The sequence below is a fragment of the Podarcis cretensis genome (assembly GCF_951804945.1).
Source record: "Podarcis cretensis genome assembly, chromosome: 1".
Classification (NCBI taxonomy): domain Eukaryota; kingdom Metazoa; phylum Chordata; class Lepidosauria; order Squamata; family Lacertidae; genus Podarcis; species Podarcis cretensis.
Window position 1 is genome coordinate 41,139,393 of NC_137170.1, and position 13,445 is coordinate 41,152,837.

At 39.2% G+C, this 13,445-nt stretch overlaps 1 protein-coding gene across 12 annotated transcripts in view; it reads right to left on the minus strand.

Annotated features, from left to right (window-relative positions):
• The window catches only part of MEIS2 (Meis homeobox 2), a 231,844-nt gene that overhangs the window by 199,789 nt on the left and 18,610 nt on the right, over positions 1-13,445 (minus strand). For all 12 annotated transcript variants that reach the window (XM_079954793.1, XM_079954787.1, XM_079954792.1 and 9 more), the window contains one exon: positions 12,295-12,409. In XM_079954793.1, coding sequence (XP_079810919.1) covers positions 12,295-12,409 — 115 coding nt within the window. The remainder of the gene's footprint in view (positions 1-12,294; positions 12,410-13,445) is intronic.

Here is a 13,445-nt window from a genome sequence, read left to right on the forward strand (position 1 = left end):
GCTTGTTTATGATAAGGGAGTAGTTTTTTGAATGGCACTGTAAATTCATCATTGATTGTGGTGTTAAAACAGAGTTTGTTTTTTTCTTATTTTGCTTGGTTGTGAGGATCTGTTTTTTTAAAGCAGATGACAGTGTCATGCTAGGATATGCTTAAGTCTCAAGAAACGGAACCAATTGCATCAGCCTGTTTTCAAATCTCACCTTTTCTTATGTCAGAAAGCATATGTTTCAAATGTTTACTGTTATGAGAATGAACATTAGTAATTCTATCACTGTCGTTAGGAACTTTAGACTGACCCAATTAAAATGAACTGTGTCTATACTGCTGGAACGGACTAAGCTACAGAAACAGACATTTGAACATCCTGTTCATGATTATAGGCCATAAGGACCCAAAGATGGCATAGGCATTTGTGGACCATCTGAATTCTTAGTCAGAAAAGGGGGGGGGGAGAGAGAGAGAGAGAGAGAGAGAGAGAGAGAGAGAGAGAGAGAAGGGAGATAGAAAAGAAAAGAAGAGAAAAGAAAAAGAATGACGTGAGCTGACTGCCGTGGGTCATGTTTTTTAATCCAGAGTATTGGACATGTAACACAGCAACAAGAGCTGATCATTTTGTTTAATCACCTTTTGGATCTTTGCCAGATGGTCTCTATTGAGAGCGCTGCAAACAGAGAGAGATGAACTGCGTCTAACATGCCACTAGAGCTTTCCCGTAAATGTCTGAGAACTGAATCCAACAAGAATTTAGTCTCGGAGCAGAAAGGGATACATTTAAAAACTATGTGCATTAACTATACTTTTCCCCATAGAATCCTCACTTGGCATGAATAATTTACCCACTCTTATGCTAATGGGATCATGAAAGTATCCCTCTGTCTTTAGTGCAGCTATTCTCAGCTTTCAGTAATTACCCCACCCAGTGAAAATAACATGGCTTCTGCATTTGAACGTCCTACTACTAATACCTGGCAATTAGAAAATCATGGTTGACAGTGGAGCAGTCCAAAAAGTGGACAGAGCCCAAGGAGCCTGAGGGAAGGGTCTTTTTTTTTGGGGGGGGGGGGGTTCCATTGTCAACACTTCTTTAGTTGCCTAGGATCAACATAATTAAAAAAGAAAACTTCTCTCTGTCTCTATGTATGTCTCTCAATAGAACATTTCACAATTTATTAACAATGAATTTTATTAGGGAGGAAAGCTATAACTATAAGAGTTTGATGATTCTGTCAGCATAATTTAAGATTTTAAAAATCTGCATAGCCTTCGTAAATACGGTAAATAAGTATTCAAACTTGCTAACTTTGTAATATTAAAATCAAATGAAGACTACCCTTGCATTGGAGGGGGGGGGGTTTAAGGTTAAAAAATAGTCCATTATAAAGACCTAGTCTTTGACCTCTATCCACAACACTACATACTAGGTAGTTCACTGTGTAAAAATTATCAGGCTGAAACATCTGGGAAAGAAAGCTATGAAACAGCAGGGAACGTGGCTGGTTTATTGTTTATCTTTTGTTTATGAGGCAGTATTCAAGTTTAATTACTACTCTAAATTAAACTCTAACAGGCATCAGGAGACATCCCTTTACTCAGGCTAAGTTTTAAAAAATCCAGAGATACCAACACTAGACTTTTCAAATAATTCAATATATATAAGAAGATATTAGTCACACTCTAGCAATTCAGAAAAGCATTACTACACCTCCATGCAAAGTTTCAGAATACTGAATTATAGAGGCATTCCTATTCTAACTGGTATATATATTACTGTAATTAGACAAGTGCAAAAGTGTCAAATAGTTTTGGACACATGGGGCAGATTAAACATGTCAGAAGATGGGCCTTGTATTTAAAAACAAAAATGCATGTGATAACGCCAAAGATCCTACTAATTGCCCTCTCTTTGCTAATATTGTTCAATTATTTCCTTTGAGGAGCCATGTGGAGAAGCCAGGGGGAAAGAAAGTTCTTTGTGTCCTTTATACTAACAGTAAGCGACCAGTTCAGGATGAACTTAGCTGTAGGAAAAATACAAAGTTTAAAAGCAACTTGCAAAAGATTATTCCAGATGGCATCTGTCATATCGTATTTAGAGGGGCAGGGGTTGTGTGTGTTTTTTTAAGCAAAACTCCCACTACTATGAAAACATTCCATTTCATAGAGAGATTTCATAGGCTGCATTAGAACACAACATATTTAGAACACATAGTCACTATAAAATAATAACTTGAAATGATTTTCAAAATATATTTTATGTTATATTATTTTAAAGAACCCATCATTTGCAAGGGTGGGTGGAAACTAATGGAGTAAGATGTAAGTCTTAAAATGTATTATAATATTTTAAGAGCTCACTCACCTCTAAGCTTTAAATTCAATAAAAGATGAGAATCTGCAGTTTTCACCAGTATAATGACTAGAAAACTGTACAATAAATAAAAGAGATTTACTATGAAATTGTAGCCCCACTGACTGGTGTGGTTAATAGAAAGGGACATAATACAGTTACAAAAATATTATTTAAAAAAAATAATCCAGCAGGTATTTTTTTCAATATAGGAGGGTAAAAAGCAAAGGAAGATGGGTGGATAATAAACTGTTAGCTTCTTTAGCTCAGTTTGATTTGGCAGTTTAATGGTTAATACACATGCAGTGTGTGTAGTGTGAGCTCAGCAGTTACTGGGCCAACTGTCTCAGTATTTCTGGGAATTCTGCCTATTCACAGTGCAGAGATGGTTCAATTGCTGCAAAATGTACAAAATGAATTTTACAAAAATGAATTGCAAGGGAAGCCCCATTACAATGATTTTACAGCAAAGATGTCAACATCAATTTTTCTCTCATGCATAACTAATGATTAAAACAGCATATTCCATTTGCTTAAGACAATTTATTTCATATTGGCACATCAAAAATATTGAAACAAAGTCATCCCTGTCCTTTTTTATTCATTGCTGCTGAACCCACACTATTGTTAAAACTAGAATAATAATAATAATAATAAAACAAGCTTGGCAAGTAATGCTTAAACCAAAGGTTTCATCAATATTCTTCAATTTGTCAACATCTCAATGACAGCAACAGGAGGGAAGTGCATGTTTTTGTGTGTGCTTTAAAACATGGGGAGGCCTTTCTCTTAAAATAGCTCCCATCCACCATGCTAACAGAGATTATTCATGCACATCATTGATAAGCAAAGATCTAAAAACTTAAAAAGGGAAAACAAATTTACAAAACCTGCTTAACTGCTGCATCTAATCCTGCTGAAAAATAAGACATTTGGCCTGGTGTAGCAAAAGCGTTCTGCGTGCAGAAGGGGGTTTTCTGCAGTGGAACTCCTTGCTGGCTGAGGTGTGTGCCTACAAAAGGCTTCTGTGTTGGTGAAGCACCTAGAGAAAGGCACTCAGTGCCAGTTGCTGGCTGAGCTCCATACATGCATCCACTAATATGGTGGCAGCAGTATCAGCTTTGAGAGGACTATCATCTGTTTTGTGAGGGAAAAGAACTGTATCCAAGCCTGATTCCATGTCTCCTACATACACATACACACACACACACACACACACACACACACAGAGCATGGCCAACAAGTGATCAGCACGATCACACCTGACCATGCTGACGATTTAAGTAGAATGAAAACTTGTAGAACTCTTTGAAATCATATTGCATATTGTTAATGGGAAAATATAATTGTAATTCATGGAGCTACCACCAAACTTTTATTCTTAAGTCATTTTGACTCAGTAAACTGCTTTGACTTTGCCCTGGAACAATTAATGAATTTTTCACACAGAAAACTATATCAGACTATCAAAAAAAGCATTTCAAAGGCGGTTTTAGATATTCACTGATACAAATGTGTGGTTATAACCCTTTCACACACTAACCTCTCCTTAATAACACAAGTAGCCTTATTCAGGGTGATCGGAATTTAGCTGCTTTAAATTTCGGATCAAGTTTTCTTCTGCTTTAAGGTTTATTAAGTTCATGCTCCTAAGCCTAAGACAATGGGACAGGTGTCAGGGACATTTCAATGGATAAGGAAAATCATGAGAGTGAATCTCATAATTCTCCAAGGTTCCTAGCATTGTATCCAGCGCTATGTAAATAATTTTTTGCTTGTGCAACAGAATTCCCCCCTCCTCCCTATGTACACCCCCAAATTGTGTTCCAGATTTTGAGGGTGTGTAGGGGGTTGCAAGGGACGCGGGTGGCGCTGTGGGTTAAACCACAGAGCCTAGGACTTGCCGATCAGAACGTCGGCGGTTTGAATCCCCGCGACGGGGTGAGCTCCCGTTGCTCGGTCCCTGCTCCTGCCAACCTAGCAGTTCGAAAGCATGTCAAAGTGCAAGTAGATAAATAGGTACCACTCTGGCGGGAAGGTAAACGGCGTTTCCGTGTGCTGCTCTGGTTCGCCAGAAGCGGCTTAGTCATGCTGGCCACATGACCCGGAAGCTGTAAGTCGGCTCCCTCGGCCCCTAAAGCGAGATGAGCGGCGCAACCCCAGAGTCGGCCATGACTGGACCTAATGGTCAGGGGTCCCTTTACCTTTAGGGGGTTGCAAGGGACAAGAGAGGGAGAGGAAGTTCCATTGTGCACACAGATGTACATTGCAAAACGGAACTGCAGCTTTTGATACATCCAAGGTACATAAGAGATTCAAATGCATATAATGGGTGAAGTGTCTCTGTTGCCAGTCCTCATGGTAACTGATTACTACTTTGATTTGTGTGGCTAGTTTCTCCTTTTTTCTTCCTCTGTTCACTTATAATCCTCGCTTTGGATATCTACCTGTCCCACATCATACTTATGCCATAATAAGTTCCACAATACATGTCATTGTTTTTGCTATAAGAGACTAACCTGGCTACCTTTCTGGAAATTTATAGAAAAATTGGCTCCTGCCTATTTATAGTTGCAGGCAACTACTGGAGCGTAAATGTGTGTTAGGGTTTCCTCTATGCATCAAAAGTAATCTAGCAATTTCAGTTGCACTCAAATGGCACAGTAATCCATGCTCAGATGTCCACATTGGCCATACATAAACCAACTTTTGCATGTGACTTTCCATTGCAGAATCAGGTGAATTCCCTGCTTTGCCAATATGTACCAGCTCTGGGAGCATTGCTTTAAGGCCAATGCCTTCTGTTGCAGAACCCAAGGAGAATAACTAGCTACATTTAGATGGATGTTAAAGAGAGAGTTTGTTAAGCCTTTTAAGAGCCAAATGTCTCTTGGGATCAGGCCTTCTGGGTATAAAACTAGCATGATAGGCCATTCATAAAACCCATGTCTCATTAAGCATAAGACAAGTATTCCTTCGTGGTTTTGTGTAGGCCGAATGGTTTAAAATGTTAAAATGTTTGTAGGATTATACATGAAAAGCATAATATTAAATTCATTATCTGAAATACCCTATAAAGAGATAATAAAAGATTGAAAAGTCAATGAAAAGTATATCTGTTACTATTGTATAGAACATCACAAGCAGTTAGCAGTTTAAAGCAGTGATTTGTCAGTGTTTTTTACTTTATTTTATATAGAAGAAGGAAAATGTAGCACTCCAGAAGACACACAGATCCTTTCTTCCAGACAAATAACTGGAAGATAAAACTGCACATACTTCTAACATGCTGATTAGGGTTTTACATATATACTTTCTGGCAAAACCCCATAGTCGTCTTTCTCTCCTCCCCACCTCTCAGACCCTTTTCTGCTATCTCTCTTGCCATAACTCAGCTAACCCAACAGAACCAGTCAGTTTTAAATTTCAGTTGGGACCCCTGTGACCTGTTAATGAATCTACAGAGAGGAGGAAAAACTCACAGTGTTGAGTTATGCCTAGTGTTGCTAGCTGACTTGGAGTCAGAAATGCTTGAAGCGTTAACGTAATTGCAAGAATGTGAAAAATGAAGCGTTGGGCTCCTGAGCAAAGTGAAAGGTCAAAGCAAGCCTTACACAAAACAAGTCTCTGGAAGATGGCCTTGTTACACCATTAAATCGGCTTCTTTCCCTTTTTTCTCTTTCTTTGTAAAATGTTTTAGTGTTTCATTTCTATTAATAGAGTTAGTTAACCCTTCCTGGCTTTAAATACATACATACATACATTCATACAAACAACAGCAAAAGAATACCAAGAATATCTACTTTTTCCTATTTGACTGAATATTTTCTGACACAATTTGCTTCAGTGAATCTCAGCCACAATTAAGGTAGCAATTGCTTTGGAGCAGTCTAATAATCAAGACTAGTACAAGATACAGTACAGTTTGGTTTTCTCTTGTACAACCAAGATGACATGCTAAAAACAACACTGAGCCCAGCTAATATAATTAGGATTATCTTTCACTGAACACTGCCCAAAGGGTTTAACTCTTTCAATGCCAGAGTTGCAACTCACTCATAACTTTTTTCTTTTCTTTTTTTACTTCATCAGTCCTTTTTAATGCTATCATGGTGCTAGCCCTTCTCCTGGCTGTAAAATCTCGTTGTTCTTCTTAGAATGTTCTAGAAAGAACAATAATTTAGGCAGCCGCCTTTGCTACAAGACGATCTAAGGCCAAGTATGCCCACAACAGTGCTGAAGAAGAAATGTAGGAGGACTAACCCTTTCAATTTTCCCCCACTTTTATCTTCCATTAGCTGACCCACGGAGGAAGTAACATAAATGTTACCGACTTCTCTTCCTCACATTCCATTAAGTTGTTATAATGGGAATACAACAATGTTTTCGTTTGTTTTTTATCTTGCTAAGCTCGTATACAGTGATATTTTTCCAGAAAAGGAGGTGACAGAACTCACCATGAACGTCCCGCTTCTTTTCTTATAATGGCAATGGCGCCCACCTGAGAAGTGCTGGGGAGTTCTGGCTGAAAAAAAGCTCTGCTCGTGTATAAGGATTGAGATGAAGAAGTGAAAGAAAGAAAATAACCTAGAGCCTACAGTGAAAGAGATGAAGTGAGAGCATCCAGGGATGTGGGTGTGTGGGTTTGTAAGGGAGGAAGAAAATATTCAGATATTCTTCTTCTGTGTTTGCAGCTTTAAGACACACACACTGAAGCTGGAAAACAGTGCCTGAAAATTCACATCTTTGCAATGCAACAGCAGTCAGAATTCTTTTTACACATGCTGTCAAGCCTCTTCAAAACTAGTGTGCAAATCATATGTGTCATCTGAAGTGGGAAAAAGTAATGCTGGGATGAGAGAAAGAGACTGAGAGACAAAGATGTGGACTACTTACACATGTTCATCAGTGGGATGCTAATGGAATTTTACATATGCCTCCATCTCAGGGAAATTTTTACTGGCATAGTGGCATCCTTAAGGGACCAGCAGCTATGGAAAACTTGCTACTATGGAACAAGGTTAGGGAAGCAGATGGTAGCATGAGAGGAGTACACTGCTGGTGGAAAAACACAAAATATACACAGAGCTAAGAATGAAGAAACCCAGTTCTTTAATTTCCATGTTAAACAGGGAAACAGTAAGGGCAAGTAGTTCTTGCATGCCTACAAGATTGTGTTCAAGGAAATCACAATCCTAGACAGAAACAACTTCAATACATCTCCCTTCACAACACAGCCTAAAGTTGGGCTAACAAGGGCTCAGGGATGGAAGGGAGGATTTGAAAGTATAGCCTAGAAGTATCAACTTCCCCAGGCTCCCATATTGTCTCAAAAGATTCACTTCAGTTGCTTAGGGGACTATTTCCTGCGGGTTTTTCAGATATTGCCCCCTCCAAAGGAAATGATAAAGGCAAACATAACAGAAGGGTTCTTTCAGAGTTCTCATTCTATTGCTGGCATTTCCTGAGAAGGGAAAGAGATTGTGACCAGCAAGGCTTTTGCATAGACTCCTGCCCAAGCACAGTGTAAGTGCCAACTTATGGGGTGCTAACTGTTCCCCAGAATGGGAAACCAGCTTTTCAGAACAATGTGTGTCAGACACATAGAAAATATTAGTCTACTAAATGAAGCAGCAGTGAAGGTGATTTACTGGTCAAGTAAGAGCACACAGATTGGCTAAAGAATCGGTTTGTGAACATAATGTAAATATTGTTGAGCTGTCTATGAGTCTAACCTCTGAGGCCTGACAGCTGCCCAGAGTGGTTGGGGAAATCCAACCAGATGCACGGGGTATAAATAATAAAATTATTTATTATTATTATTATTATTATTACTTTAAAGAGACGACATCAAATCCTCCAATCTACTTCTGAGCAGTATATATTTCCTATCTTTACAGTTTCCTGGTCCCTATGTACCATAACACATCGTGGAATTAATGTATGTGCCTTTCTGGGGAAGGATATAGATTCATGACTAAGAACTGAAGGGATCCACATCGCTACAGCTATGAAGATACATAGGCTTGGTGTGCACTACACCAGAATTAAAATCATGTTGACTTTGTAACCCTTGCACAAGGCATGCATTTGTGAAAGAGAGTTTTAGTTATTAATGATCACAGAATTGGCTATTTTTATTGTTTCAGAATACGACTTTATGTTATTCATTTTGTTCAACGCCATCTAATTATTAAAAAGGAAGGTTACATTTTTTACTTTTCTGGTTGCAGGTCTGAGAAGACTTTCAATAACAAGAACAGGAGCCGCAAGAACAGGAACTTGTTCAGGCACTTAATCTAGCTACATCACAAACACCATGAAAGTATGAAATAATAATGAAGCAACTAGAAATAAATATCATACATGAACTGGGATCAGAAGAGCCCTTTGTGATTAATTTAAGCACTTGCCCACAGCCCATAAGCTTTTTATTTCCCACTCCATGGCAGGAAGGTTTTTTGTGAAGCTGAACTGAGTTTCTGGCACAGATCTTGGAGCTATGTAGGACCCTACTGTTGGAAGGAGAGGGTTCAGAAGCCCCTCCATCCATGCAAACTGGAACACAAAGTTCTTTGGACCAGTTCATTGTGTTTATATCCCACTTTCCCTACCAGCAACCCCTTGTTGTGAAATAAAATATGGGACCTGGGTTCAGAGTGTAGCACAATGGATGATTGAGAAGAATGCCAAAATAATATGCAGTGTTCCAGCCCACCAGCTTCCATATTTCCTGAAAGAAGATGTATGGGGACTCAGTACTAGTATTTAGGTAGAGGCATAGGCATAGCCAAGGGGCAGCAGGGAGCGGTAGCTCCCCCCCCCCCCCCCCCCGATAAAGTAAAACAGCTCCTTGGTCCCCTAAGGGGTCAAAAAGGGCTCTGTCCAGGAATCCCACACTATATCATATAACACTGGTGTTAAAGCAGTGGTTCTCAACCTTGGGTCCCCAGATGTTTTCGGCCTACAACTCCCATGATCCCTAGCTCACAGGACCAGTGGTCAGGGATGATGGGAGTTGTAGGCCAAAAACATCTGGGGACCCAAGGTTGAGAAAAGCTGTGTTAAAGGATCTACATTGGCTCCCAGTACGTTTCTGAGCACAATTCAAAGTGTTGTTTCCGACCTTTAAAGCCCTAAACAGCCTCGGCCCAGTATACCTGAAGGAGTGTCTCTACCTCCATCATTCAGCCCAGACACTAAGGTCCAGCTCAGAGGTCCTTCTGGCGGTTCCCTCACTGCAAGAAGTGAGGTTACAGAGAAACAGGCAGAGGGCCTTCTCGATAGTCGTACCCACCCTGTGGAATGCCCTCCCATCAGATGTTAAGGAAATAAACAACTACAGTATTTGACTTTTAGAAGACATGTGAAGGAAGCCCCATTTGGGGAAGTTTTTAATGTTTGATGTTTTATGTTTTTAATATTCTGTTGGGAGCTGCCCAGAGTGGTTGGGGCAACCCAGCCTGGTGGGTGGCATACAAATAACAACATTACTACTACTACTACTACTACTACTACTACACAGGGTACAAGTCTATGACACAAAAACTGTACTCTTAAGTCTTCATGAAAACAGCGGGATGATAATTCATGCTAGGGTGCCTACAAAGCAATTATATAGCAGCAAGCTCATGTTTTGCCACTGAATAAACACTCAGAAGTCAGCTGTACCAGACTTAGCTCTCTTATAAGTGCACTTTAACAACAAATAAGTGTGCTAACATGTCTTTGTCATATTCGCATATTATATTTTTATGCACACATTCTTAAAAAACAAAAATCTTACCCATATAGCTTAAAAAATAAAGAAATATTATGGCTATGCAACAGAATGCCACCTCCCTCTCCTCTCCCCATGTACCCCATGCTCCCCAAATCTGTTCTGGTGCTTCTCCCAACCGTCTGGATTTGGGAAAGGTGTGGGGTACATGTGCGAAAAGAAGTAGGGGAGTAGGGAAAAGTTCTGTTGTGCAAGCACAAGGACTTACAGTAACAAAACAAGTGCACTAGACACCATCTAAAATGTGTGTAACAGCGCTAAGAATCTATTTTCAACCATACTCCCTTAGGGAGAAACTGCACAAAAGTTGGGAGTTTCAGGAAGATAGGAACCTGTTTATACAAAAGTCTTCGTCAACCCGATGCCCTCCAGATCATTTCACCTATATGCATTAAGATTCTAACTCATTTATGCATCAGCAAAAAAGAGGAAATGCAGAAAAAGAGGATGCAGCTTTGAATAAAATTTAGATATATATGCTAATATATATGTTCACATGCAAACTTAGAAATAACTGCTACAATTTAATAAAAATACATGCATCTAATCATGGTGGGGAAGACTGTGACCAGGTCAGCTTTGTGCCTGCTCAGTCTGTTGTCCAGGTGCTAACATTTCCCTTCCTGTGGTTCTTTATATTAGACTGGACAGCCCTTGAAGTAGGACACAGGGTCATGCTACTTCCTGCAGTGCTCTTTGTACCAAAAAAGATGTTACGCGTTCCATCCATGGAACTCCCACCCTATGTGTAGTTAATCTCTGTGAACTTTCCCACAATTGTGCCCCAGCTCTTCAACAGAGAGGTAAATAAGCACAGAACATGTAGTATTGTACCGAAGGAACGTTTATTCCTAAAGAAGCCAGCAGAACTATTAATCTTACGTAATGATCATGGAGTTTGCTGCCATTAGAATATGCATAAATCAATCACAAATATGTATGAGTTTGTCCCTTACAACCAGTCATGGACTACCTATATTACCTTCAGTAAAAGCATCTGAAATCTGAATCTTTTGAATAAAGGATTAATGCAAACACAGTTGTACTCATATAAGGGACAACCATGCCTCATCTCCAAACCTCTAAGGTTTTGGTCTTCATAGACCAGTGCAACCGTCTTCCCTATTATTCTTGATTTAAGAAAATCTACAGCACTTTAAAACGAGATAGTAATGATAAAAACTGTTTTGTAATATAATATAAATGTATATCAAATCTGGAAGGCTGTGGAAAACCGATTTTTAAAATGTTTGAATCGAAAGCAGTTACTCCTCAGGTCTCAGTCTGAAGTTTAATGAACATTTTTTGGGGGGGGGGGGCGAATACCCAGTTATGCAGAATGAGTGGCACTGGATTCAATGGGATTAACAGCCCTATCTTAATTGTGCTTACTTGAAATTAAATTCTACTGATCAGGGAGTAGCATACAATTGATTTTAGTAAAATTTGCTTCAAGCTAACATGTTTAGTTCTAGGTTGTAAATATAGTGTACAACTGGACACAACTACTTTTTTGTCTGAATTCTAATGCTGAAACCAAACCCCTTTCCATTTATTTCAATCAGATTTTTTTAATGCAGTGCGATAGATGGCAATCCACAAGCCACTCACTGCAGAAGTTTAACTATTAACTTTAATGTGACTACTCTGGAAGAAATTGTGATACAGATTGGAGCCCGGCAATGATTACGTGTGATTTTGCTTTTTAGCAAGTTAAGAATTTATGTTTGTTTCTTTTGTGGCTTAAATGCATTTCAACTAGCTATTGAAGCCTCCTTTTAGCTGACAGTACAAATTAAATTTTCTGTTTAGAGACCAGTACGAATTGCTCCATCACAGCTGGGGTGCATGTCTGCCATGATATTTACTTACACCACACAAAAATAAACTGTAGATAACCAAATTTGTAAAGGAATTGGCAGAACTAATCAATTGTTATTGCAAAGCTTGTTTGAAGATTAGATATTTAGCTTTGAAATAATAATAAAATACAGCTAAGTAGGTTGCAAAAAGGAAATAAATGTCTCCCTAAGTTACAGCTGATTACACTGCAAGCCTGCCACTCTTGTGTTTACACTAAGGCAGATGCACTGATATAATAAAAGACACTGAAGTTATTTTAGTCATGCCTACTTTGCACAGGGGAAAAAAGCTTGACCTTTTACCTTGCTCACTGCTGTTGTCTCCACTCTGGGAAGCATGGCCCCCACTGGAAGGCCCTGGTGTGCCTGCTGAGTGCGTTGAGGTTGCATCATCGTGGTCTCTCCAAGAGGAAGGATTCTGATGTCAAAATGTTGTTTTTTCCACAGTTATCATTCCAATAGCAAATTGAGGAAGGGGAAGGAGAGAGGGAGGCAGAAAAAAGTGGGCACATTAGCACTTGTAAACACTCCCAAAATGCAGTTACTGTTTAGATGCAGAGGACATACTAATGTACTAATTCAATGCATGTTCAAGCACATTGGTTTAAATGAATCTTGCTGCAAAGTGTGCTTTGAATAATAGCTTAATTTCCCCTTTAAAATAGGCTCAAAGTTTGATTTTTTTTAAAATACATATTCAGTAGCAGTCTATTTTTAATTCTTAAAAATGCTTCAGAAAAATACTTTGATAAACTTTCAGTGGCACCTTAATCCCTTGATTTTAATTTATGTGCAATGCAATCCTACAGATGTCTATTCAAAACTAAACCTTATAGAGATTTACTCCCAGGTATAGGATTGCAACCTTGGTTCTAGTAATCAAACAGGAATGATTATAGGTATGGCTACATGTATTCCTCCTTTTGGGAACTCCTGCAGCCAGGCTCTACTTTCCTTTAGACCACATCAGTGAGGCCAAGAGGGGGCCTTGTCTGTGCAGCACAGGACCTCCATACACACTGCCCAGGCTTGCACTCTGGGGTGGTCACTTCGGTGCTGCTAACACAGTGGTTTTACTTCACCCCCAGAGGCACACTCCATTACCTCTTGAGACAGATGCCAACAACCACAACCACAACATGTAGGAAGTGTGAGATAATTTTAGCTTTTTAAAAGAGATTGTATATTAAAATGCTTTCTAGATGTCTAAGACTGTCCCAAATAACCTCTAGGCAATTAGATGTATCTGTCTTTCTAATAGTATTCTTTTTCCATGAAATAAAATAAAAGACAATGTGTGATTTAATATTATAGGAGATTTGGCAAAACTTGACTAAGTGAACCTTCTGCCTTAGTTGTTTAGTCATAACTCCTCGTTCGTTTTAAATGTACTGAGTATTGGTTTTCCTGGAGAGAAGAGCTGCTATTTTAAAAAGGGTAAGTGAAGAAAACTG